A 25,395-nucleotide genomic window follows, 5' to 3' on the forward strand; every position below is an offset into this window, starting at 1 on the left:
CGAGAAGCGGCGGGAATCACTTTTACTGATTTTTCACCACCGCTTGGCTGAATGTTATATCACAAGCCACGGGAGTGCGGGAGATGGCGGTCAGTGTCGTGAGATACCTCGTTCTTGTCTTCCTTGCTTTCCTGCAGTACCGTAAGTAACTTCTTACTTGCTACTTGTTTATATCAATTTGGTGTATTAAAATGTTATTTTTCGAAAGTTTTAATTTCATAAATCCGTTGCCTAGAATACGTGGACATTAACTGTTAATAAGCGAATTAATAAGTTAATACGTTTTCATTAACAAACTCTATCAAGAATTCAATGATAATGAATCAAAAATTAGTTAATTGTTGGGAAGTATTTTAAAGAAAAACGTGTACATTTAAGGTTTTATTTTAGAAAATGATATTTCATAAATTGTTTGCAAGTGTTTTCGTTGAAATTTTCTCACTGTGCTTCTTAAATTGACTTCTGGATTGCCTATCGTTTAAGAAAAAACGTTCTGTTTGTTTTTATGATTAAATTATCATATCCTTATGACTTTTCATAAACACTGTAGTTTACTTCTTCAGGGCTAATCTAAATCTGACGAATTTTAAAACAATTGTTGTTTATAAAACTGAATACATTAACTGTTACAGTGAAAATGGTCATGTGTAGTTATTTCATTTCTTAAATTAAGCTCTCCGTTTTCTACCTTGTTAAATAATATAATTTTAATTTATTTTAATATAACTTTTCCTTTTGTTGCTCCGTAATTGAAACACAAGTTAACTCGTGGTTGGAAGTCCACGTGTTAATGTGATGCTTTACTACACAGTAGATACACTATCTACTGACGTTTAAGTGATGTTAATTAACATTTATTAGTTTAAATGTATTACGGATTAATATTATATTTGTTGTGTCTATTAACCTTGTTGGGATGCTTTAATGTTTCAATTTCTTCATGGTGTTTTCTTCATGGAAAAACTAAACTGTTTCGTTAATGATTGCGGTCCTGTTAACCCTTGGACAGCGGACCATGGAGAGAGTCCCAATTTCAAATCAATTTTATATTTCATATTTTTATAATTTCCTACATTTTTGTCACCTCTTTATTAAATTTAGTTTTCAAAACGTATAGTGGGTATTCTTACAACAGTACAATTTTTTAATATAATTTCACCTAACAAAATGACTAAAATTAATACCCATTTATAGTATTTTATTTTTATTTTCTCTGATTGTGGGTGATAAATTTATTGTACTCATTTTCACTAATTGTGCCAGAGGCTTCCTTTTATTCATAGAATAAATTTTAAATCAATTTTATATTTCATATTATTATCATTTTTTATATTTTGAACTGTTCCCAGTACTATAATTGACCCGCGCTTCGCTGTTCAAGAGATAATAAAACTCTAGTATTAATTTATTAATTCAATTTTTTCATTTTTACAAACAATCATCAAAGATTCATTGACCTGTGTATCAGTCAAGAGAAACATTAATATGGATATATTGATCTGTAATTTTCAATGCAAATTGGTAAGCATGCAATTAAATGCCACGAGGTAACAAGAATCAAAGGTCGTTTTCGAGAGCAAATCATGTCCATCTTTAATTCAATTCTTGCAAAACTGCTACCTCATTTATCTGTACACTTTAACGCAGGAATCTGTTCATCGATAGACGAGTAAGATAAACTAGATCAGTACTGTATAACGAGTCTTACGACCTTCACCTGTTTTCCCAACTTCTCACAACGGTCCAATAGTTTTCTCTACAAAAAACACAGATACTGTTCACCCAATTTTAATTTCTTGCTTTTTATAGATTTTTGTATATACAATTCAAATCAGTAACTCGGTTTTTTCTATAAACTAGTTTTCAAAATAATTTCAACTTGTATACAATTTGAAAATAGCATAATATGTATACAATATGTAAGTTTCAAAATTTCATTGCAATTTTATTTTGTATTTTATAAAAAAATATTAGTTATATGTCCATAGCAAACACGGGAAACATCATTTTCCAAACGATATTTGGTAGCAAACGTGTTAATATTAAACATTTGCACTCTTTTTTTAAATGAAATTTGTCAATAATTGTAAAATAAAATTATTCAACGTACAAAAATTTATGAAAAAACGCTCACCCAGGATCGGATTAAGATTTCTTGGATTGGGGGGGGGGGGGGGTATCAAACCTTCCAAAGCCTCCTTGATTGATAAGCTTAGTTCAAAAATCGAAATTTATTCTAACAATAATTTTATTTTTAAAGTAAATGTTTTATAAACAATCGCTTTACTATTCCATTCGTTGAGTGGCTGTAGTGGACATATGGAAAAAGCTACATCAGATAATAAACAATTAGAAGTATTGACTATCAATCTGAAAATGAACCACATATGGCTATTATTACTTGTGGTCGAAAGCCTTTATGTTTGAAGCATTTCTTCGAAGAGTATCATTTTTGTCACAACTATGTTCCTTAAGTTATTCAAATTCCATGTAGCATATTAAAATTATCAATTTCATACATCCACCCTGGAGTATGTATAGCTTTAATTACTTTATATCATGCGATACAAATTTAACAAAATTAACCATTGTATGTTATAAAAATAGTTGTTTTCCACTTATGCGGATAAATAACATCGGTGTATAACGTCAGATACGATTAAAGTATCACGCGCTGACTTAGCGGGCGTACGCGCGAGTCATAAATAATAAAAATCTGCGGAACTGTAGGAGGGAATTTCATAAACATATATATCAATGGATTTGGAATAAAATGCTCTACATTTTTTGTCATTACATAAATTTAAATAAGTTGTAAAATAATGTTATAAACATTTTTTTTGTTATAAACAAATGGTATTTTCGACAATCTGTTAACGCCATATTATTGTATATAAAAAACCATTAAATCCGCCCATTAGAAGTTTTCACGTATCTTCTTTGGTTTTCGAGATAGCAGTTTCAGGTCGAAACTTTGAGGGGTGGTTTCACCCCTTAAAGTCGCGTCTCAGCCGATATAAAAAAATACGTGTCCCTTATTTTTACCTGCTTAACAAATGTACGAAGTTTCATCAAAATCGGAGGGGGACACTTCGCGGCCTTTCCTTAAACTTTAGTAAAACTAAAGTTGACTACAAAATTTGGAATGTTTTAAAATAACTTCATAAAATAATGAAAAATCATTCAATTATCATCATCATGAATAATTATTAAATCATTATCATGAAAAAATCATTAAACTATCATTATGAAAAACAAGTATATCAACATCACTTAATGATGAAAAATTATTAAATCATCAAAACACCAGCACGAAAAATCAACAAATCATCGAATTATCATCACACACAACCATTAAATTATTATTATAAAAAATCATGATCCTGTAACGATGCTTCATAAAAATTAATATAAAACAATTCATTTTTGTAACAGCAATTGGATAAAAAAATTCTGTTATAAAATTATAGTAAATTGCAAACTTTGGAATTTTCTGACATAGCAAATGGAAGGCTTAGAAGAGGACCCCTGAAAACTGGGGCCGAGGTTGGAGCCCTCCTTAATCCGACACTGCGCCTATCAAATCTTGTTGAAAAGTATTATTCACGATTTGAACGACAGGCAGTCAATTAGACATGAGAAGATAATTTACTAGGAGAATGAGCTTGTTTGAGTACACAATAATGTTTAATGTGATTTTAATGTTACAGATGATGTGAGTGCGGAAACGAAGACATTCAAGGATTTGTTCAACAGCACATCCTGCGCGAAACCACCCTATGTGTGCCCGCACCCACAAATTGAATTTTATTTGTACACAAGGTAAGCTTCTCTCTATAAACCTTTAACTACTTGCATAGGGTAATTACAATTTTAACAGACTGTTAATTGGTGACAAACAGCGTCGAATTAATGGAAGATTTAAGGGGGCTACAGCCCCGGGCCCCAATTTCCAGGGCCTCTCTTACAATCCTTCCATTTACATACTATGTCAAAAAATATTGAATGAAATGCTTTCTTACTGTTACCGTTTTTCTTTACGATTAAATTTCAATTTTTGAGTCAAGTTTATTAACCAATGAGTCTTCGAAGAGTCGATAGCTCCGAGCCCCAGAAATTTTAGACCTGGTTCTGGTAATATACATATATACTCGTATCTGTGCATTCATTTAAGTTAAACAATTGTTAATATACTAAAGTATGTATATCATTATTAATATTTTTCATTGTGTTGGGCAATATTGAATTTTATTTAAATAAGTTATACGTTATTTTTTGTAAAATAGTCGGTTAATAATGTGTTAAAATTGTTGTGGTCATACCAGATCGTCAAGGTTGTGTACTAGATCCTTGAAAAAGAAACCTTATGTCGTTTAGAAAAGATAACTCTTCATGGGCTAGCTGGATCGTTTACATCCGCAAGAAATTCCAATTTTTCCTGAACTTCCTTCTGAATATTTATTTTTTCCAATTGTGCAATCCTTTAAACATTTGACTCAAAGAACGATTATACAGTAGACTCTCGTTATATCGTTATGTGAGCGGTTTGACTTGCACACGGATGTTCAAGCATAGCAATACCACTTTCCCACCATCAAAGCCTACGAGAATGATACATTTTTATCTGTTTTTTCCCCCTCAACGATAAGTTTCGAAGCTTAAAATATTTTCTGCCCCTACAGCTCCGTCCGCGGCAATATAACGAGAGTATACTGTATATTAAAGTGGAGTCTTCAGTACCACAGAATACTTTCAGATTTTTTGAAAACCAGTAACGACCTATATTGCTCATGGATATTTTTTTTGTAAAAAATATGCTTGCCCACGGAAGATTAAACAAAAGTTTTAATTTTATCAATTTCGAGGTAATTATTTAGAAGTTTGCCCTCCTCACCGATTTTTGTGACCTTAAAATATGTTGTCAAGATCATCATTCTGAACAACTTTTCTCTATACATGTTACCGCCGCTCAGCCTTAGTTTCCGAGATATTTGCAAAAATCTTTAGTTAAACTTAGATTACGAGTACACTGTATTCCGGGAAAAATGGAGACTGAATGGTGATTGAAAGAGTGATTGAAGTGGTTTGAGGTTAGGGTTAGGGTTAGGGTTAGGGTTTTATTTTTGATTTTTTCGCGTTATAATTACTCTTTATTTCACCTTTTATATATTGTATACTTGTTATTCATTTTGTGTTTTGTCAGAAATCGGAAACATTTCAGCCATCATGTCGAAATATACCATTATACGTTCATTAACATCATATCCCACGTAATGAGATGTACGAGTACCATAATGAGAAATATTAGCTCTCGTATCACGCCATGTACACTCTAAACCCAAACCTAACCTAAACCTAACATAACCATAACCCTAACCCTAACCTCAAACCACTTCCATCACTCTTTTAATCACTATTTAGTCTCCATTTTCCCCGGAATATAGTGTACTCGTAATCTAAGTTTAACTAAAGATTTTTGCAAATATCTCGGAAAGTAAGGCCGAGCGGCGGTAACATGTATAGGGAAAAATTGTTCAGAATGATAACCTTGACAACATATTTCAAGGTTACGAAAATTGGTGACGAGGGCAAACTTCTAAATAATTACCAATTTCGATGAACTAGATCAACTTATTTTCAAAAAGTATTATTTAAAATATTTTTGTTTAAATGAATAAAAAAAATCATATAATAATAGTCATTTTGCGCTAATTGTTATTTAAAAGAGTATAATATGAATAGTAAAAAAATAGTAGCACGAAAGGTTCGACATCTAGAAATATCAACTTTCTATCGCTATTGCTCTTATTTTGTCTCGTGTTTCCTGTCACATTAGGATTCGATATCACTCGACTGAGACGATATACAGTTTGAAAATCACTTTCTGACTGTTACTTTCTTGTTATCTCGGTGCAAATTGAAAAAGATTAACTTGTTAATCATCCAGGTACACTTAAGATCAAATAAACTGAGTGAACTTTATAATTCATATATTTTAGTATATCAATAACAAAGAAAGTAAATATCAAAATTTTTGGATTGTACTATAGTAATGAATTCTTCGCAGGATAATTTAAATACAGAATGAGATTAACCCTTGAACAGCAGAGCTTGGGTTAATTGTGATCCAAACTTACTAAATGTATCAGGAATAGTAATTTATGATAAATATATAATTCTTAAAAATATAAAAGCATAAAATATAAAAGTTTCATACATTTTTAAAGGAATATGAAACACAAAAGTACATTGAAATTGTGGCTCTCGTCTAAATCTACTTAATTAGACTTGATAACAATATCTCAAATTCTGTAATAATAATAAAAATTATCTATGTAATACGAAAATACTATATCAAATTATTCAGCAGAGTCAATTAATTCACTTGAATCAAAATACTAAAAAAAATTCAAAATTCTCTAATGATATCAAAAATTCAAATTTTCTAATAACATCAAAATTCGTCTGAATTGCTATGATAACAAAGTATCAAATTTTCAATACCGAATAGTTTAGTAGAATTAATATAAAATGGCAAAGATTTAAATTGTCTAGTGACATGAAATGAATCTACCAAATTATCTAATAACGTTAACATTCATACGATTGATGGTAATAGGACTTTCGAAAAAGTTTCCCGTTTGTTTTTGCATCAGCATAATTCCATCCAGCATAGTTCCTCCGCTTTCCTTCGACGTTCGAGAAGGTTCACCCCGAGCTGGAGCGGTGTGTGCCGTTAAGGAAGAACCTCGACGTAAGACTCTCGATTTCAAGATCACGATTATTTCGTATGGTACTGAAAGTGGCCTCGTTTCGAGGCTCACCTTTCTCCGATAGCTATAGGTGCTTTGGCATGTCTTGAATACTTTTACTCGCTCGCCTCCTTATTCTTCATCAAGCTTGTTCTCTCTTCCTAGAAACGTTGCACGTTAAAACCAACATGAAACTGATTTTAATTTTTTTCTTTTACAAGCTGTTTTAACACTTTCCCTTTTATCCGGAATCGCGTTTCGGTTTCTTATATCGTTGTTCATTATATAATTTTACAATTATTTGTAAATAGTGCATTTAAATATACATATGTATGTATGTGTAAACATGTGATTACTATCATAAAAAAGCAAATTAAACATTTTATTATTAATATCAATGTAATTATTTATGTCATATTATCATTGTTATTTACTTTTTTTTATTTATATATTTGTTGTTCTTTTGAGAGATGAAGATACCCCGTTCGGAACAGAAAATCTTGTAGGTTATGCAATTGAAATACACAATGGTCGTATGTCAAGGTTAATTTAAGGTTACCTTTCTGAAAGTTCAAGGTCATATGTATGTACATATGTACTCCTTTTTTCTTGAATGAAATTTTTTTTTTATTTGTATTGTAACATTTCTATAACACGTATATATATGAATTTCTATTTGTGAAAAATTTTGTATTCATACAGAGTTTGAAATTAATGTTCATTTCATAATATTACTTTTAAAGAGATTTTATGGTTTTCTAAATATTTTTAATAAGATCCTAAATTTTGAACATAATAAACCTAATAAACATAATGAAATATTGTTTACATTCAAAACCATTTTCTTGATTAATGGTAAAGATTCTATAATTTAAAAATGGTCAATTTTCTTTTGATTGTATGTTCGTGTTCAATGATTTTTCAGAGACACGCAAAAGAAACCATTTCGCTTAGACGTTCGAAGATTTGAGTCCCTTCACTATTCTAAATTCAACAAATCTCATCCTACGAAGATTATCATCCACGGTTTTGGAGGTGGAAGGAATTTAATACCTAGTCCAGATCTTCGAAGAGGTAAAATTTCTATAGAAAGAACTTTTTTATTAGAGTTTCAGTATACTGAACTAATTTTCTATAAATCTATAACAGTGGAATCACTATTTAAAAAAAGGTAAACTTGTGAAAAATTAATATTTTCGAAACGCAGAAACTTAAATTAAAAAGCAGCAAAGCTTTTGAAGTTTGAAGAATTTAACTATACAGAACTAATCCTTTAACTTTTGAACAACGGAGCCTGGCTCAATTGAGATCCAATCTTGCAAAACATATATAAGGATATTAATGGAACAAGAATAATTTTTAGAAGAACAGTATAAAAATTAGAAAATGAAAATAATATTAAATATCTACAAAATTAAATTAAAATTGGGTCTTTCTCCAGGGTCCGCGTCCGAGGGTTAAAGAGTTTGTCAAAAATTTGTAAAAATAAAATTATAGTATCAGTGTTCTTGAAAAGTATAAAATCAAATTAAAAAGAATAAATATTTTCAAAATTTAGAAAATTAAATTATGAAAACGTAGTTCTTCCAAATTCTTAAACAATTAAATGTTAGTTTAAAATGATTTAATGAAGTTAAAAATTTCAACGAGAAATCTATGTGAAAGCAACACAGAATGCTTTTCTATTTGTTACGTAGAAAGTCTGCTGGTAATAATAAACAACTTTGCAATTAACATCAGAAGTGTAATAAAAATTAAAGTAACGTCACATGTTCAGTACCTGAATTGTAGATATTTATGGATTAAACATATTAAAAAATGTAATGTATATAAAATATTTCCATATTCTTTTGCACGTAACAGAACAAAATGAAATATAAATTTATGAAAATACATATTTGTATAAATATTCGTAGTTTAGAAGTATTTCGAAAAAAGAAAACATTAAGGTTTTTACAATAAGATATTTTCTTTTAAATGCAGATATTATCAAAAAACAGTTTGCTTTAATTTTTAAAGTCAAATAAAATCTTTAAAACAAATAATATAAGTATTAAGTTATTACTGATGAAATCTCCAACTAATTTATAAAGCTTTCAACAGCTATTATTTTGGTAAAAATAATATTTATCATATCTACTAATTTATTCTTATTTATTTTAAAATCTGATAGAATCTAAATGTATTTTACTGAGCTCCTATTCCAGTTTTTTAAATCTATTTTACCTTCTAGGATGTATTTATTTTGTGTCTGTCTAATATCTGCATTTTATGAACTAGGAAACGCCATAGCTCTTTAATTAGTAATTCCAATTAGTAATCCTAGTAATCCCAATTAGTAATCCCAAATGAAGGGCACTAAATTGCGTTTTTTTTTTTATTTAACAATAATGACCATGTGAATTGTATGATATAACACCCGATCGCTCCCAGACATCTGAAGGTTCTTCCTTTTCCAGCATAAGAAGTCCTTTCAAATACTGCAACTAGGCCCTAGTTACTAGGGACTCAGCACCAAATTATAGGAAGGTCTACGGGGATTCAGCCTCAGACCTCACTTTGTACGGGGCTTCGTTATAACTCATGCATTTACTATGTCAAAAATGCTGAATTAAATTTTCTTTACTGTTGTCCTTTCTCTTTAACATTAAATGTCATTTAATTTTATTTAGAATAAATTTTAATTCTTGCACCAAGTTTAATCAAACGAGCCCTTGAAGGTTTGATAGCCCCGAGGCCCCAGAAATTTTAATCCGATCATGTAGGAGGTCAATTATTGCCTTTTCTATCAAGAAATTAAGAATCCGTTTTTCCTAATAAGTACCAGAACATTTTCGAAGATTAAAAAGACTTATCTGGAATAAACAAAAATGAAGAAAATTAGATTTAATATTATCATGATACTAATGAGGTATAACCAAATTTGTTGGCCCCCCTATTTCATAATTATGATTGCACCACTGACAAAGAAAGGCATGGAAGTGTCCCCCTCCGATTTTGATAAAACTTCGTTTATATCGACTGAAACGGATTTCATGGTTTTTTTATGTACAATAATGTAGTATTAACAGATTTCACATATTTCTACTTCTCGAAAGTTACATCAAAATCGGAGGGGGACACATTCATGCCTTTCCTTGGGAGTTTCTCATCTTCTAATCTCCTTTGGTGTAACTTCCTACCATTCTCAAAACTTTGACTATATGCATTGTTTTTTAACATTTCGGCTTCTCCTTAACATTCGAAGCCTCTATTTTGTTCAGTATTCAAAATTTATTTAAGGTAGTCCTACTTTGGACTATAATACTGATTTGTTATTTACTATAATTACCAACTAACTATTTTGCATTCAGAATATTAGTAGAACATTTGTATAATCATTTTTATCGAACTTTACATTTCAAATCGTGTCAGAGTTTTTGTTTCAGAATCAGCCATTTGACATGTAACAGCCTAATATTTATCACTCAATATTCAGTAATAAATTTTTATAGCCGGTTTAAATGTTCATATTAGTTCAATGGAAGACAGTAGCGTAACTAGAGGGGGTCAGAAGAATCAGCTGACTCTCTTCCTCGCATTCAGAAATTTAAATCCTTTTTTTCAATAAATACTAAAATATTTGCGAAAACTTTAAGAATAAACAAAAATGGAGAAAGTTAGACTTAATTATTTTTTAAACCCCTTTATTGGACAATTATAGTTGCACTACTGATGGAAGAAGTTTAAATAATTTAGTCACCAATGTTAGCATATTTATGTATAGACATTATCAAACTTTCGATTTCAGCGTATTTCACGCGAGGCAATTACAATATTATAATCGTCGATTACGGTTCGTTGGTACGCGAGCCCTGTCTGTCACAAATACAATGGGGTCCAGATTTCTGTTCGCGATGTATTGCTCAATTGGTAAGGTACTTGAGGGATCATCCTCGGGGAACGAAAGTGGAAAATATACACGTACTTGGGTACAGTGTAGGAGCACACATTGCTGGCCTGATTGCCAATTATTTGCCCGATGACAAACTTGGAAGAATTACAGGTAACCTATCTTATTCAATTACTTAATCATACTGGTTTAGATAACATGCAATTTCTGTTTCCCTTTCTATGTTAAGTTAATGATAAGATACACTAATGAATAACGACAATCTCTGTTGCAATTCTAATGCTTTACATAACGACTACCAGCAGCTGGTTATCATTAAGGGTCAACAGGAGTAATGACTAGAGATGGCGTGAACTGCTACTTATGAACCACTTGTGATTCCATCAAAGAGGAGGTACTACAGGGTGGCCCAAAAGGAGCTTCAGTTTTGATTTCAGCGCCATCTTTTAATTTTTACAGATATTAAAATCATTATTTGACAAACAAGTAGACCAAAGTTGGAAATTTTTTTTACACGTGTTTTTCAGTTTTAAAATGGCGACTGTAAAGATTACATACAGCCTCGAAGAACGTTTGTTTATCATCGCTTAGCGATCAATGATTTCTTTCTCTGGAGTTATGTCAAGGATAAAGTGTATGAATCACTGAAGTCATCCAGTTGAAAAATTGAGAAAAAGTCGATTTGTATTCACACGTGTTTTACTCTCTTTTTAATGGCCAGTAGAGATAATGTTGTCTTCGAATCGAATTGTTTGAAACAAGGCTCTGCCACTTAGTTAGTGGTTACTGAGGGAAAACACTTTGAAAATCTCATTCATTAAATTTTCAACTTTTCTGAATAAAATGCAATTTATTTGAATTGAATATCTCTTGTAGTTTTTTTATAATGAATTTTTCAAAACTAAAGCTCCTTTGTACTCGTTCGTGAACACTCGCGCAGTCCATACGTAGCTTTACGTTTAAATACATACTGTTTTTGCTCACAAGAAGTCTCGCGAGACGGCATAGGGGCAGGAGGGGATACTACGCACACATCGACTGACCCTCTAGTTTTACGCGAGCGTAATTAATGGATGTAACAGCTTCGACCAATCATCGCGCGTTTTGCTATTGAGCAACAGACAGCTGAGCAGATCCTGGATCAGTGTTCGAACAAAGAGGGATGTGAAAAGACAAGGATGCACATCTGTTTAGTCCCTTAAAACCATAAATGGGTCATTGACCTTAAGACTAGACAGATATGCATCCTTGTCTTTTTGCGTATCTCTTTGGTTGGACGCTGACCCCGGACACTGGAGAATAGGCTACTTGTTCAGCTGTCAGCTGTTCGAAAGCGAAACACACGCTTCGGAAATTGATATTCCAATTTTCAATTGCTTACATCTCGAACACAAAGTCGTAGATTGTACCGATGTGGCGTCGCCGCGTTTGTTCATGACCACCGTTCGAACGTAACCAATAAACAACACTCTCGCGGTTCTGCTCGCATTCTACGCGCGCTCTGATTGGTCAGTGTTTTTCCGGTAATTATTGAGATTAGGTTATACCTCACCGATTTTGATGAAATTTAAATATGTTGTAAAATTCAACATTTTTAACAACTTTTTCCTATACATATAACCGCCGCCCGGCCTTAGTTTTCGAGATATTTTCGAAAAACTGCTACTACTACTACAGTGAATTCTACGTATACCTATGGATGTATGTACGGCGGCGTATGCGTCACCATCGGCCCGTCGTCGCTTACGTACTGTTTTCACAAACACATCGCGACGGTCGAAAAGCCATAGATATAACGAGTGACCTTTTTAACACGGTATTGACGGTTTATATTTCTTTAATCTATAGATATATATTGCCTCCGAAAAAGTTCAAAATCTAAACGCATTGGCACCCCTTCCCCATAAATTATAACCTAACCTAACTTAATTATCCTATTTACATATTTACACAGTTGTGCATCCTCCATCAATAGAATAATTAGGTAAGATTAGGTTAGGTTATATTTTATGGGGCAGGCGTGAGGTCCCGCACACGCCTTTAAGAATTCAATGCCTGCTATTCGTCCCGAAAAATTTGTTCTACTGACTAACAAAGGGAACTACCCAAGTATTACACTCACTTATTAGTGAAACTTTGCCAGCTTGTAGAGCTCGTCGAGCTGAACACGCCTATACCCCGTTTTGTGGGCAGACGACTAATTGTTTAAAGGATATTAATAATTAAAGTTAGTAACTATGACAGACTCACACATACAACTCACAATCTAGAGATCCACGATTCAAATCCTTGATTCCCAACATTTTTTTTTTTTTATTTAATGATAATTTGTCTCTTTTTGAATAACTATTACATAAAAATTATCATAAAAAATAAAAAATTTTTTTGTGAACCGAGGACCTTCAAATTGCAAGTCACGGATCTGCTCCGTAGTTAAACATATGAGTCGTAATCTAAAGGTCCTCGGTTCAAATCCTGGGTTTACCGGTTTTTTTTTTTTTTTTTTTTTTTTATAATGATAATTTTCATGTAATAGTTATTCAAAAAGAGACAAATTATCATTAAACAAATAAATGTTGGGAACCAAAGATTCGAACCGTGGATCGTGGGTATAGGCGTGTTCAGCTTGACGAGCTCTACAAGCTGGCAAAGTTTCATTAATAAGTGAATGTAACACTTGGGTAGTTCTCCTTGTAAGTATGGTTTCGTAACCATTTATATAATTAATAATATAATTTCATAATCATTTGTTTTAAAACATTTACCCGTTATATCTATGGTTTTTCGGCTGCCGCAATATGTTTGTGAAAACAGTAGATAAGCGGCGGTCCGTTGCTGACGCATACGCCGCCGTAGATGCATAGGTATACGTAGAATTCATTGTAGTAGTAGCAGCAGTTTTTCGAAAATATCTCGAAAACTAAGGCCGGGCGGCAGTTATGTGTATAGGAAAAAGTTGTTCAAAATGTAGAGTTTTACAACATATTTAAATTTCATCAAAATCGGTGAGGTATAACCTAATCTCAATAATTACCGTTTTTCCTTAATAACTCGAAAACGAAGCCTTAACCAACATTTTGGGAAAGGAAAAAATTGTTTAGAATGACCTCAGCAATCATCCCTCCACGGGATTTCCCCTAATTTTGGGGCACCCTGTATATTGGTTGTCGCCGTGCTATTGCCTGCAGAAACAGTAGCAAAGTGGCGATCCCATAGTGACGCGTACGTTGTCACGGACGAACACAAATAGGCGGAACTCAATGCAATAGTATCGACAGTCTTTCGAAAATATCTTGAAAAAAACTAAGACCGAGGGTAGTTATATAATTTTTGCAGAAGAACATCTTTTTTCATAATTTTTCCCAGAAAGCCCTCTGTATGTCGATTGGTATACTCTTCTTGAATATGAATATAATCATTAAGCGTTTCTTTCATAATTGTATTCAAAAAACAAATTTTTTACCGTTTTTCACTTCTACTCCGCTCGAAGTGCTATTGATACTCCTGTTGACCCTAGACTTTGGATTTTTTTTATAAATGTACGGAGTAGACTGTAAATCGTGGTACAGTACTGAGCATGGAAAACTGTCCGAATGAAAATAGCGATGTAGAGAAAGGAGGCCCCATCAGTCGTTATAATACACGGGTGTTACTGTCTATTGCCTATGCCTGGTTTGCTAAATTAATTGTTTAAAAAGAACTAATTAAGTAAAAATTTGAGGAAAGGAAATGGAATCCGATGAAAAATTTTAATTTTTAAAATCGTAATTTTGAAAATATTAATATTATCATTAATTTAGATACTCGATAGTGTACTTATATTTCATAAATGCTTTTAACACTATTTGTAGTGTTAATTTCTTCCTTTCAAAGGTTATTTCAACAAATTATTGTAAACACGAAGTAAAACAATAGAATAGTCTGAACAGCGATTTTAAATTGAACCAATTATAAAACAATCAAGTGAGTTATAAAATAAGTAAAATACACAGGATAAAAAACAACATATAAAATGATTTGATATTTCATTACATGATTATTTAAATCTGTTTTGTCTATGTATACAACGAACAGGATTGGATCCTACTATATTCTTCTACATGAATGGAAACCGGTCGATGGATTTAGACGATACGGATGCTCATTTCGTCGACATTATCCACACGGGTGCCGGGATTTTGGGCCAATGGGGGCCTACAGGTCACGTGGATTTCTACGTGAACGGAGGCTCCAGTCAACCAGGATGCGCAACTACTTCCTTGCTTCGTAAGTACGATCTTCCAAATTATGTTTTTGTTCCTCCGAAAGAAATTCATATACATTGTTGGATTCCAAACGAGGAAAATTGCCAACACAGCTTTTGAAAGACAGGAGGTTTTATTTATATGGTTATTTTCTACACACCCCGGTAGTGACCACTAAATTCTGGCAGGTTCTTGATTTTATGGGATTTTGTGAGTAATTGTCAGGACAGTGGTCGAGAAAGAATGTTGTAAAGGAGGGATACGAAGGATAGGATAATTAAGGAACTAGGAACCGAGATTAGGATGTTTGGCTGAGGATGAATGTTTGTTGTGCTATGAGTAGTCGCGTTGGTCATCCAGTAGCATATCATGTAGTATGGCCTACCTGTCCAGCGTAGGGGCCGACGATAAATAGCGCGACAGACTGGTGTTTCCATAACAAAGAGTGATTTTTTTGCCGATACCACCTGTCACTCGAACGCTGTTTTCCTTTCACACGTACGCATCCACGCAGCCGTCTACCGTAAAGTGGACATGCGTGCCAGTGGCTAAGCAGCGAAGACAGTTGTATGGATGTGTACATGTGAAAAAGAAACGGCTTCAAGTAGCAGTTGGTATCGCCTTCGGTTTGCGTTGCGAGAGAATCACTACAACTGTATACCACTACCTAGAGCAGGGGTGACGAACTGGAGGCCCGTGCCCCTACTTGCTTGATCCACAGCGAGTTAGAAGAACGACAGCTTTTTTTTTCGCTGCCTCTTTCTCCTTCAGTCTGTTGATTTCTCTGCCAAGCACATTATATCTACTTTAAACAATAACAGTGGCCGCTCGTTCATAAGTGCTTTAAGGCCGCTGCCACTTCAGTGTAAAATAAAAGTTTTATAGTCATGACTTAATAAAAGGCAAAGGTATCTATTGAACGAACATGATTTATTATATTAGGATTAGAGGGAATTATAAGGATAAGGATTGACAAGGTTACAAAATTCATATTTTCTCTAACTAATTTAACAGTTCGCTTTACAATTATGTAATGGACAGCTCTGTACTCTCCTGTTCTATAGGCGTCCAGGTATTGTCACCGAACTCACTATATCGAATGGGCGTCCATGAGTTAACTATTTCTACTAGGTGTCCAGGAGGTGTCTCTCTCTCCTTTTTACCGGCAGGCGTACTCTCCTGCCGGAGTTTTTAAAGGGGTAGACACGGGTAATGCAGCGAGGTGACATTACCGGCAAAAATGGGCCTAAACAGGGGTTTACGGGAATACACTTTTCGTCCTTATATGACAAGATTCAGGGCTGGGTGAGGGCTCATTCGAAAGAGGAAGGTCCAATGCAGTACGGCCAACTCATGTTTCAGTGGAATTATGTTGATGTTTAGTAATATAAGCGTCCAAAGTAGAGGAAAAAATAGACAAAATGCACTCGCGGAATCGAAGCATTTTTCGGCCATTAAAAGAGTGCTGTGATTGAAATCATGAGTTGACCGTACTGCATTGGACCTTCCTCTTTCGAATGAGCCCTCACCCAGTCCCAAGTCTTCTCATATCAGCACGAATAACCGATTCCCGTAAACCCCTTAATAGGCCCATTTTTGCCGGTAATGTCACCTCGCTGCATTACCCGTGTCTACCCGTGTCTTCGCGACGTTTCTTTACAATTGCTATAGTTTTTATTTTATTAGTCTCACCATTAAATTTACAGAATATTTATTTAAAAACCTCTCTAACTAATCGCTTTTAGGTTTATTAATGACTAGCGATTACCCGCGACTTCGTTCGCATTCCACGCGTATAAATGAACATAAGTTTGTGTAATTTTGTGATTAATCGCCTCTCTCTTCGATTTTCACAATTAAAATCAGTATAATATGTATACATATGTGTAAATGCGTGAACTATTTACATAAACGGACTATAAAAAAGTTGCCTCATTAGCGCCTGATTTTTACAGTGTTTCTAAATTTAAGTGAGAACTCTGAATATTTCCAGAATAAAAAGAAGTCTAAATTATTATTCTATAAATTCTGAATCTGCCAATGAAAGTCTCGTCAAAATCGGTTCAGTTGTTTCGGAGCCCGTTTAAACAGATAGACAGACGGACAACAATTTTGCAAAAGCGAGTTTGGGTTTCAGCAAGGTGCAAAAATCACAGACAGACACTTCAATTTTATTTAAATGTATAGATATAATTTTTTCAAACCATATTGATCTCCTTTACTTTTATTGCTACAGTTTCATTACTATCAATTCTTCGAGCTGCTACTGAAAAATAATAATTTTCATTAGTAATAACAAATTTAAATTTAGAGAGGAATGATTTTGTTTACTGCGAATTGTTAGGTACATTTACTACCGTTATCGTTAAACATTATGCTACAGGGAACAGATAGTTGACCGTGAATGAAATTAGTGATATGTTTTGTCCGCAGAGACGCTTTCATGCGATCACACCAAAGTGACCCCGTATTACATAGAATCAATTACGACGAAAGTCGGATTCTGGGCAGCTCCATGCGGAAATTTATTCTCCTACCTCATCGGATGGTGCAATCCCAAACTCGAAGAATATATTCTCATGGGAGAAGACACCCCTCATATGTAAGTAAACTTTATCACTAAATCAATAACTGACTCAAAACGAGTTAAATGATAAATAAAATAGGTAGAGAGACTAAAAGAGCAATCTTTTGGAATAATACGTTAGATTATAATGCAGAGATCAACATGAGGGTAAGAGCAACATAAAAATTGTTGATGTACAGTGAGAAGCAAAAGTGAGTAGACACGGAACTAGTCACGTTCTTAGATGAAAAATCGTGATTTTCGCAAACTTTAATTAGTTATAACTTTTAAATGCGTTGCCCGATCTCGATGAAATTTTCAGCATACACATAACATATCTGAATCTACGAAATACATATTTTAAATTTTCATTATAGACTCGCATAAAGATGTTGAAAAATTACTATTCACCATTTTTTTTCACAATTTCAACAAATTGTAATTTTTTAAAACGATGAAAATACATATTTTAGTGAATTAATTTTGATAGCTTCTCAAAAAACTTCAAATTATTTAGTCCAATTTTAACCGAGGTATTCTATTTTGAACAGTGTCTACTCACTTTTACCTCTCACTATACATCTATAGTGTATTGTAAGCGTCTACTAATCGTAAGTTGAGACTCGAGGTGTGAAACGTTCCGCCTAATCCTTACCTCGAACCCTCGTCTAGTAGTAGTAGTAGTAGTTTCTACTAGTAGTTGTAACCTAGAGAGCGAATAGCGAGAATGCGTGTGGGTCAACTGTATAAGTGTGCGTGTCTAAGTCTGGCCCATCTAGCTCCGACCAATCAGACCCAATTCCTTAGGAGTCTCAACTTAGCAGACGCGTACAGTACTCGCGACGAAATCAGGCTTCCCCGGGAAAAATCAGTGATGTCCATAGTTCCCATTCTTATATAGTAAACATAGTTCCCATTTAAGGGTGTGTTTCCGAATGGCCCCGTTAGAATTGAGAACTCGGGTTCGGCATATAACCTAAATTGACTACCGGAAACCAATTAAAATTGGTTTCAGAGCTGGATGTCTTAGCGTTTTTGAGATATCGTGGTAAGAAGTTTTGTAAAATTCTGGGACTAATTATGCGCTATTCGATACTGACCATGCGCGATTCACTACTGCGCATTCGGGGAACGTTAGGCGCATGCGTATTGAGGCTAATAAAACCATATAGACGATTCTCGCGCATTTTCTGATCATTACACTTCAAACTTTGAAGTGAATTTCAAAGCTTCAATTATCTTTCCGTAATTTCTTAAATTTTTTTTATAACTCCATTGTAGGTTTATTAATATAGCTTTTACGTTTATTAATATAGGTAGGTTAAAAATTAATACAGGTTTATCTATATAGATTGTAGATTGATTGTAGATTTATTAACATAGGTTACAAAATGAACGACATTGAATGGTAAGTGGTATATGTCTTGTATTTTTCGCGTGATAATTCCAGATCGAGAAACTTTGATACATCGGTGCCAACGTGTGGGGCTTCTCCCAATTCGGCGGTTTTGTCCGAAAAAGCGAAACAAGTTCCGAAGCCGTACCTACATTATAAGAATAGTGAATAGGTTAGGTTATGCTACTTTTTATGGGTCGGGGTGCAGGGGGAGGGGCTCCGCCCCTCCCCCGCCCATTTGTTCAACAATATGATGGAATAGTGACGTGTTGGCATGTTAACGTTATACTATAATCTGGGTACGGCTTCGGAACTTTTACCGTTGGATCTTCCGTATCTGAATACAATGATTGGTATCCATGAGTTGATAGTTTTTCCATTTCCGGTGACACTTGAAGGGTGGTGGCTGCTGGGGAGTGGATTTAATAGCGCAATGCGCCCTTTAATAGCGCTGGTATATGTAAGTGTAAACTTGGGAACGGTAGAGGGGGTTATGAACCCCACGAGGCTCACAAAACAATGAGGTTAGGTTAGGTTCCGTGTATGCGCAGTATCGAATAGCATATGTTCAGTATTGAATAGCACATGCGCACTAATGAATTGCGCATGGTCAGTATCGAATAGCGCATGCGTAGTCCCGGAATTTTACAAAACTTCTTACTACGATATTTCAAAAACGGTAAGACATCCAGCTCTGAAACCAATTTTAATCGGTTTCTGATAGTCAATTTAGGTTATATGCCAAACCCGAGTTCTCAATTCTAACGGGGCCATTCGGAAACTTATCCCCATTTAATAGTATACTAAATACATTTCAACCTTTTCGGAGGCGACGCAAAATTAAAAAATTTTCTTCAACTTGTCCCGATTGTCAACCTTTGAGTAGCCGAATATAGACGAAGGGTATATATCTGTCTCTTTCCTATATAACTCGACAACACGATGCGGAGTCTGTGTTAGTGCGTATAGAATGTGTGGTCGGCATACCACACATTCTAGACAACACAATGCGGAGTCCGTATTAGTGCGTATAGAATGTGTGGTTGGCGTACCACACATATTCCGCGGCATATTCTAGAAAGAGACAGCCCCCCTGCCGCAAAGGCAACCTCCGCGTCGAGGGCTCCGTCCATAGGTTCTTACAATTAGACCTATGGTTTTCACATACTAATGAAATCGATTCAATTTCATGTACGCTGAGTTCTATCGAAGTTGCCGCAGTGAAGTTGGCGCACTAACACATTCACGCCGCGTCGGTGAGCCGATAGGCGAGGTGCCGACGACGCGGTGTGAATGTGTTTGTGAATGTGTAGCCAACTTCACTGCGACAACTTCGATGGGACTCATGTCAGTGATGTTGCCAACTTCTGATGCAATTGTTACAATTACAAATGTTACCAGCCGTATTTATAACGTTTCGTATTTTTTCTTACGATTTATTAATTACCAAATGCGTCATACCGCAATCAAATGGTTATTTGCAGCATCGTTTATTCAGGTATTTTTAATTTTGCGCCGCTTCCGAAAAGGTTGAAATGTATTTACTATACTATTTAACGATTAAATAGGTTTTATTAATAGCTATTGAGTATTGATATAAATGAAATAGAAATTATTTTACACTTTTTAGCGCACCTCGAAGTCGGTTATACATATTGTATTTTTAAAATTATTTTATTTGAACTGCCATTGCTGAGTGAGCATATTTCGTTCACTTTCAATCTGTTTCACTCGACTCGCTCTTCGAGCCGATAAAAGGCAAGCCCAGGCAATTTTCAGAACGCCTACCTCCCCGGATAATATTCAACTTGCGGACCCGATCTCTCGCCATTTACGTATAAACGTTTATGCAGGAAAATTTGAATTTATATTTATTTACTTATTATTCTATATAATACTTAAAAATTATATTACTTTAATTAATATCGTCAAAGTTATGATTTTGAGAATTCCTGCTTCCTTCATATTGTCGTTTACCCTATAGAAACCTGATTTTGTCACGAGTGTACTACATCAGAGACCAAGTTTCCACCGAAGCATTAAATCCGATCCTGCTCCGGTGTGCATCGAATTTAATGTACTGTTTCCACTGGAAGTAGAGTAGAAGTAAGGAAGATTGATATTTCAGTAGAGCCAACTTAACTTTTGTTTGCTAAATGTACACAAACTCATAAGCGATGCGAAATCTCTTGTTGTCCATGATCTTCCAAATTTCCTTCTCTTTTAAAATATTAATTAATATCAAAGTTTCATCATATGACCATATATTACGTTTATTTTCCATTTTGGTAACTGAATAATAAAAAGTAAAGGTTAGCACTATCCGTTTTGAATCGGTTTCAACCGTTTCCACCGACTAAATTTTGTATGAAATCGCTACCACTCCGTCAAAGCTCGTGGATCGAAACAGAAATGAACTTAGCGCCGTCAGTCACATTTCCATCGACTTAAATTTGGTTCTACGCCGCATTAGGTGCGAATTAATGTTTCGGTGGAAACTTGGTCAGAGACGCTCAAAACAGTTGCACGGGCGCCAGAGTGCTGATGGACAGAAATCGTCTCTACTACTGTTATTTATCGATCAGTAGTGGGATGGTATGTAACACCGAAGCAGCCTCCCCACTCCGAAACGATTCTTGCGCAAGATGAAGACGTAAGTAAGTAAGGGCTGTACTTCTGGAAATCTCCCATCGTCAAATCAATGAGCTACCTGGTTTAAAATATTTCCTATCGTGCATAGAGAACGTTGGGAGTGGTCACATGTTGCGCAAGTGTAGAAATTTTGTGCAATTTTCAAAAATTATGTAGCGGTTACGGCTACGGTAATAAGCCTGTACTCCTAGGTCCAAGGTCCTTGAGAAGCTAGGCCTGGCCGGACACTTATTGTAAACTCTTGCATGCTCGCAAGGACAGTTTTCCACATCTGGTTTTTCCTAATGACTGGAGAAAGCTGGAAAAAACGGGCAGATCCTTGCCGGCCCTCATAAAGGACAGAGCTTACATGTTCGTACAGTTTTCGTAGTCAGCATCAAACATATTCGATGTTCGTTTTTGTTATCCATTGTTATTATTGTTGTTCGTTTAAAATATATAATTGTTGTTTGTTATATAAAGTTATCAGTCTTTCACCACTCTCACGTTCTTCCAAAATTAACCATTAAATTGTACATATATGTAGATCATTTAATGGGTATTATTTTTAATTAAAATTAAAAGAGCACGGTTTTGTGGAGCACAGCTCCTCAAAAATGCTAAAAATGTAAAATTTCAACAACAGGAAATTTCTGCGTATGCGCACATTTTCACTACATTTTTCAACTTTTTACTCCAAAATGGGTATATTAGTGAAGTTTCATACCTCTCCGACAATGGGAGGATTTCGGAAGTATCCCCGTAAGTAAGTACAGTGTGATTTTCTCGCTACGCAAGACAAAAGCCGTGCTGCACAATCGAACCCTGCTGTTTTTGCGGGTAAAGAGACCCAGGGGCCATATCGCCGGACCCAAAACTGCTCTGTGTATGTTTATGGCTGAGACGAAGACAAGAAACGGAATAGCAGGGGTTCCGTTGTGCAGCACGGCTTTTGTCTTGCGTAGCGAGAGAATCACCCTGTATACGTATACTTTAAGCCCGTAACAGGGCACAGACGTGTCCCTCTTCAGGTGGGATTTCTCAGACGCGTCTGACGTACGCGACAGGACACGTGCGTTCACCACATGTGACTAGATTATTATAGACGCTGCGTTCGAACACAGATAAGATTTTTTATATACATGTACCGCCCGCGTCTGCTAAGTTGAGACGTGGGACGGCACAGCGACAAGGGGGGTCCTCCACACACACCGGCCGGCTTGCTAGTTTTACACAAGCCTTATTAGTTGACGCGACCGCTTCAGCCAATAATACACTATGGTCAAAAGTACTGTATGCGTCCACTAAGTTGAGACTCGAGGCGGCGCCTACCGTTCTTTTTCTCTGTCACGCGACACACTTTATTTCTACTAGTAGTTGTAACCTAGGAAGCGAATAGCGAGAATGCGTGTGGGTCAACTGTATAAGTGTGCGTGTCTTAGCCTGGCCCATCTAGCTCCGACCAATCAGACCCAATTCCTTAGGAGTCTCAACTTAGCAGACGCGTACAGTACGTGTGAGTTAAGGTGGGACACGACCACTCAGGCCCACATTCCTTCCGAGTATCAACTTATTGTTAGTAGACGCAGACGGTATATGCAATGGTTAGGTTCAAACGTGTGCGTCTGGACGAACGGTTCGAATTTTAATATGATCGAAACCGATCGCGTATGGCTATTTCTAGACTGCTTTGGAAGCAGACGGTTGAAAATAAATGCACGTATCTCCATTATACCAGTTTAAATGCGTCCGACGCATACTGTTCTCCGCGAGAATTTGGCATCTGAAATGGCAGAAAGGTAACAAGGGATCCTTGTATGCTCCGTCTGACCCCACTCTTAATATCTAGCTTAATCCCCATCCATAGGTTCTGGAGGTTGTGCTACTGCTTTGAAGTCATCGTCCCCGCATCACTTTCTTCCAGTCACACTTGACTGTTTTCTTCGTCCAGCGATTCGACCAATTACGAAAATAAGTACTTACCTACTTGTGATGCGAAGTAGGGATATCGGATAGTGGGGCATAGATCCCTACAAGTTTTATCCATGCCATCTTCTCGTGGACGTACAGTACGTTTGACGCGTGCGTCAGATACGCGTAAGAAGTCCTATCTTTATTACTTGCTGAGCTTAAAGGTAAACGCGTCCATGAATGTAGCCAATGGAAATTTTTGCATACCTCTAATACAACGTATTACCCAAAAGATTACCCTTATACCTATCCTGGTTAATGATAAGGAATGTGATAATAAAAGAACTGGAAAAAATTCATTCAAAATGTTTTCAGAGCACGCGGCATCTATTATCTATCAACAAACGCAGACAAACCATACGCCCAAGGCCTCCCCGTAAAAAGTCAACAAACGACAAACAGGAAACGATCGTCCTACCGCCAGTATTAAGTCTACTGAAACAACTGATTAACATAATTATAGAATAGCCAATTCCTAATTTAGTCCTATACATTCTGTTATGTTTGTCCTTGTTGTTTCGTTGTATAGTTTCTATAATTAATTCTTAAGTTACTACGCAACCTACCGTGGAACCTCCATAACCCAACGATTGTCGGTGATTAAAGCTTTTGTTGCATTTGATTGTATCGTCATAGCGAACCAAGAACTTTCACCTTTCTCATGGTGATCTTTCTATCAAATCCTTCATCGTTTTGTGACAGTGTTGCTTCTTCATCGTTTGTAATTGGTCGATGTTATAGTTGTACTTTTAATGCAGTGAATCTTGTTGTTAATTGTGTTTAAGGATGAAAAGAATGATAATGTTAAGTTTAGAGGTAGTATTTATACAGAAAAGGAGATTTATTTGTAATTCGTATGAATAACATAGAATTACGTATAATGAAATTAATAAATTTCTAAAATAAATATATTATGAAAAATAATAAGATGAGTTTGCTGAAAAATGTAAATACTTGAAGACGAAATGTTAATGCGAGACTACTTAAAAGGTGAACTTGTAGAAAAGCTACTCCCCTTCCGATTTCAACGATTTTTGAATATGTTGTAAAATTCGTCATTTTAAGCAATTTTTTCCGCTAAGCTATATATCGGATTCGATTAGTTTGCGAGATATTCGCGAAAAACTAAGTACTACTACATTGAATTTCGTATACGTCCGCGGCTGTATGTGCGTCAGCAAGCGACCCTCGCTTATCTACTGTTTCTATCAACAGCACCATAATATGGCCTGGCTACCGTCCATATAACGGGTCAGCTTAAAATCAAAATTAACTACTAATTTCAATAATTTTGACATCGAATTTGCCTGAAGGCGGCCGGAATATTACTGTGCCCTAACCTAACCTAATCTAGACATCATCATTATCATCATATTATAACGCAGAAACATGTCCGTGAGTTACGCTGAGACGTTGTACGCATGCTCGAAAACAAGGCAGAAAAATATTATATGTGTACAGTAAACCTACCCAAGTGTTTACACTCCGATTTTGATGGGCTTTGAATATTTTGTAGTCCAGGTCAAAATAAGAAACACATATTTTTTTATACGTGCCCCTACGGCGATTAAAGAGGTGAAACACCATCTTTAAAAAAATCGGTTTTTATATTTTTGAGCTAATACCGCCGAAATGGTACAAAATATTTATAAAAGTTTCAAACAAAAGATTTATGATATTTAATGTACTTTATAACAGTGTACTCCGATTTTTTGAAAATATCATTTTTTTCAAAATTCTTACCCCCTCCCTTAATTAAAAAAAATCGGAGTACACAGTTATAAAGTACATTAAATATCTTTTGTTTGAAACTTTTTTAAATATTTTGTACCATTTCGGCGGTATTAGCTCAGAAATATAAAAACCGATTTTTTTAAAGATGGTGTTTCACCCGTTTAATCGCCGTATGGGCACGTATAAAAAAATACGTGTTTCTTATTTGG

The 25,395-nt window shown here is 35.0% G+C and overlaps 1 protein-coding gene across 2 annotated transcripts; it reads left to right on the plus strand.

Annotated features, from left to right (window-relative positions):
- Nucleotides 1–25,188, plus strand: LOC117605911 (phospholipase A1 member A). Of its 2 annotated transcripts, none has more exons than XM_034327716.2 (7): nucleotides 1–141; nucleotides 3,711–3,822; nucleotides 7,678–7,826; nucleotides 10,543–10,797; nucleotides 14,719–14,910; nucleotides 17,322–17,490; nucleotides 23,768–25,187. In XM_034327716.2, exons 1-7 carry the CDS (start codon nucleotides 84–86, stop codon nucleotides 23,880–23,882), a joined length of 1,050 nt encoding a protein of 349 aa, XP_034183607.2. In that variant the 5' UTR covers nucleotides 1–83; the 3' UTR covers nucleotides 23,883–25,187. The 2 variants fall into 2 exon arrangements, with proteins under 2 accessions (XP_034183607.2, XP_034183608.2); XM_034327717.2 differs by lacking the exon at nucleotides 1–141 and adding an exon at nucleotides 1,286–1,521 and having other exon boundaries at nucleotides 23,768–25,188.
- Nucleotides 25,189–25,395: the final 207 nt, after the last annotated feature.

Source organism: Osmia lignaria, chromosome 2 (genome assembly GCF_051020975.1).
Source record: "Osmia lignaria lignaria isolate PbOS001 chromosome 2, iyOsmLign1, whole genome shotgun sequence".
NCBI lineage: Eukaryota > Metazoa > Arthropoda > Insecta > Hymenoptera > Megachilidae > Osmia > Osmia lignaria.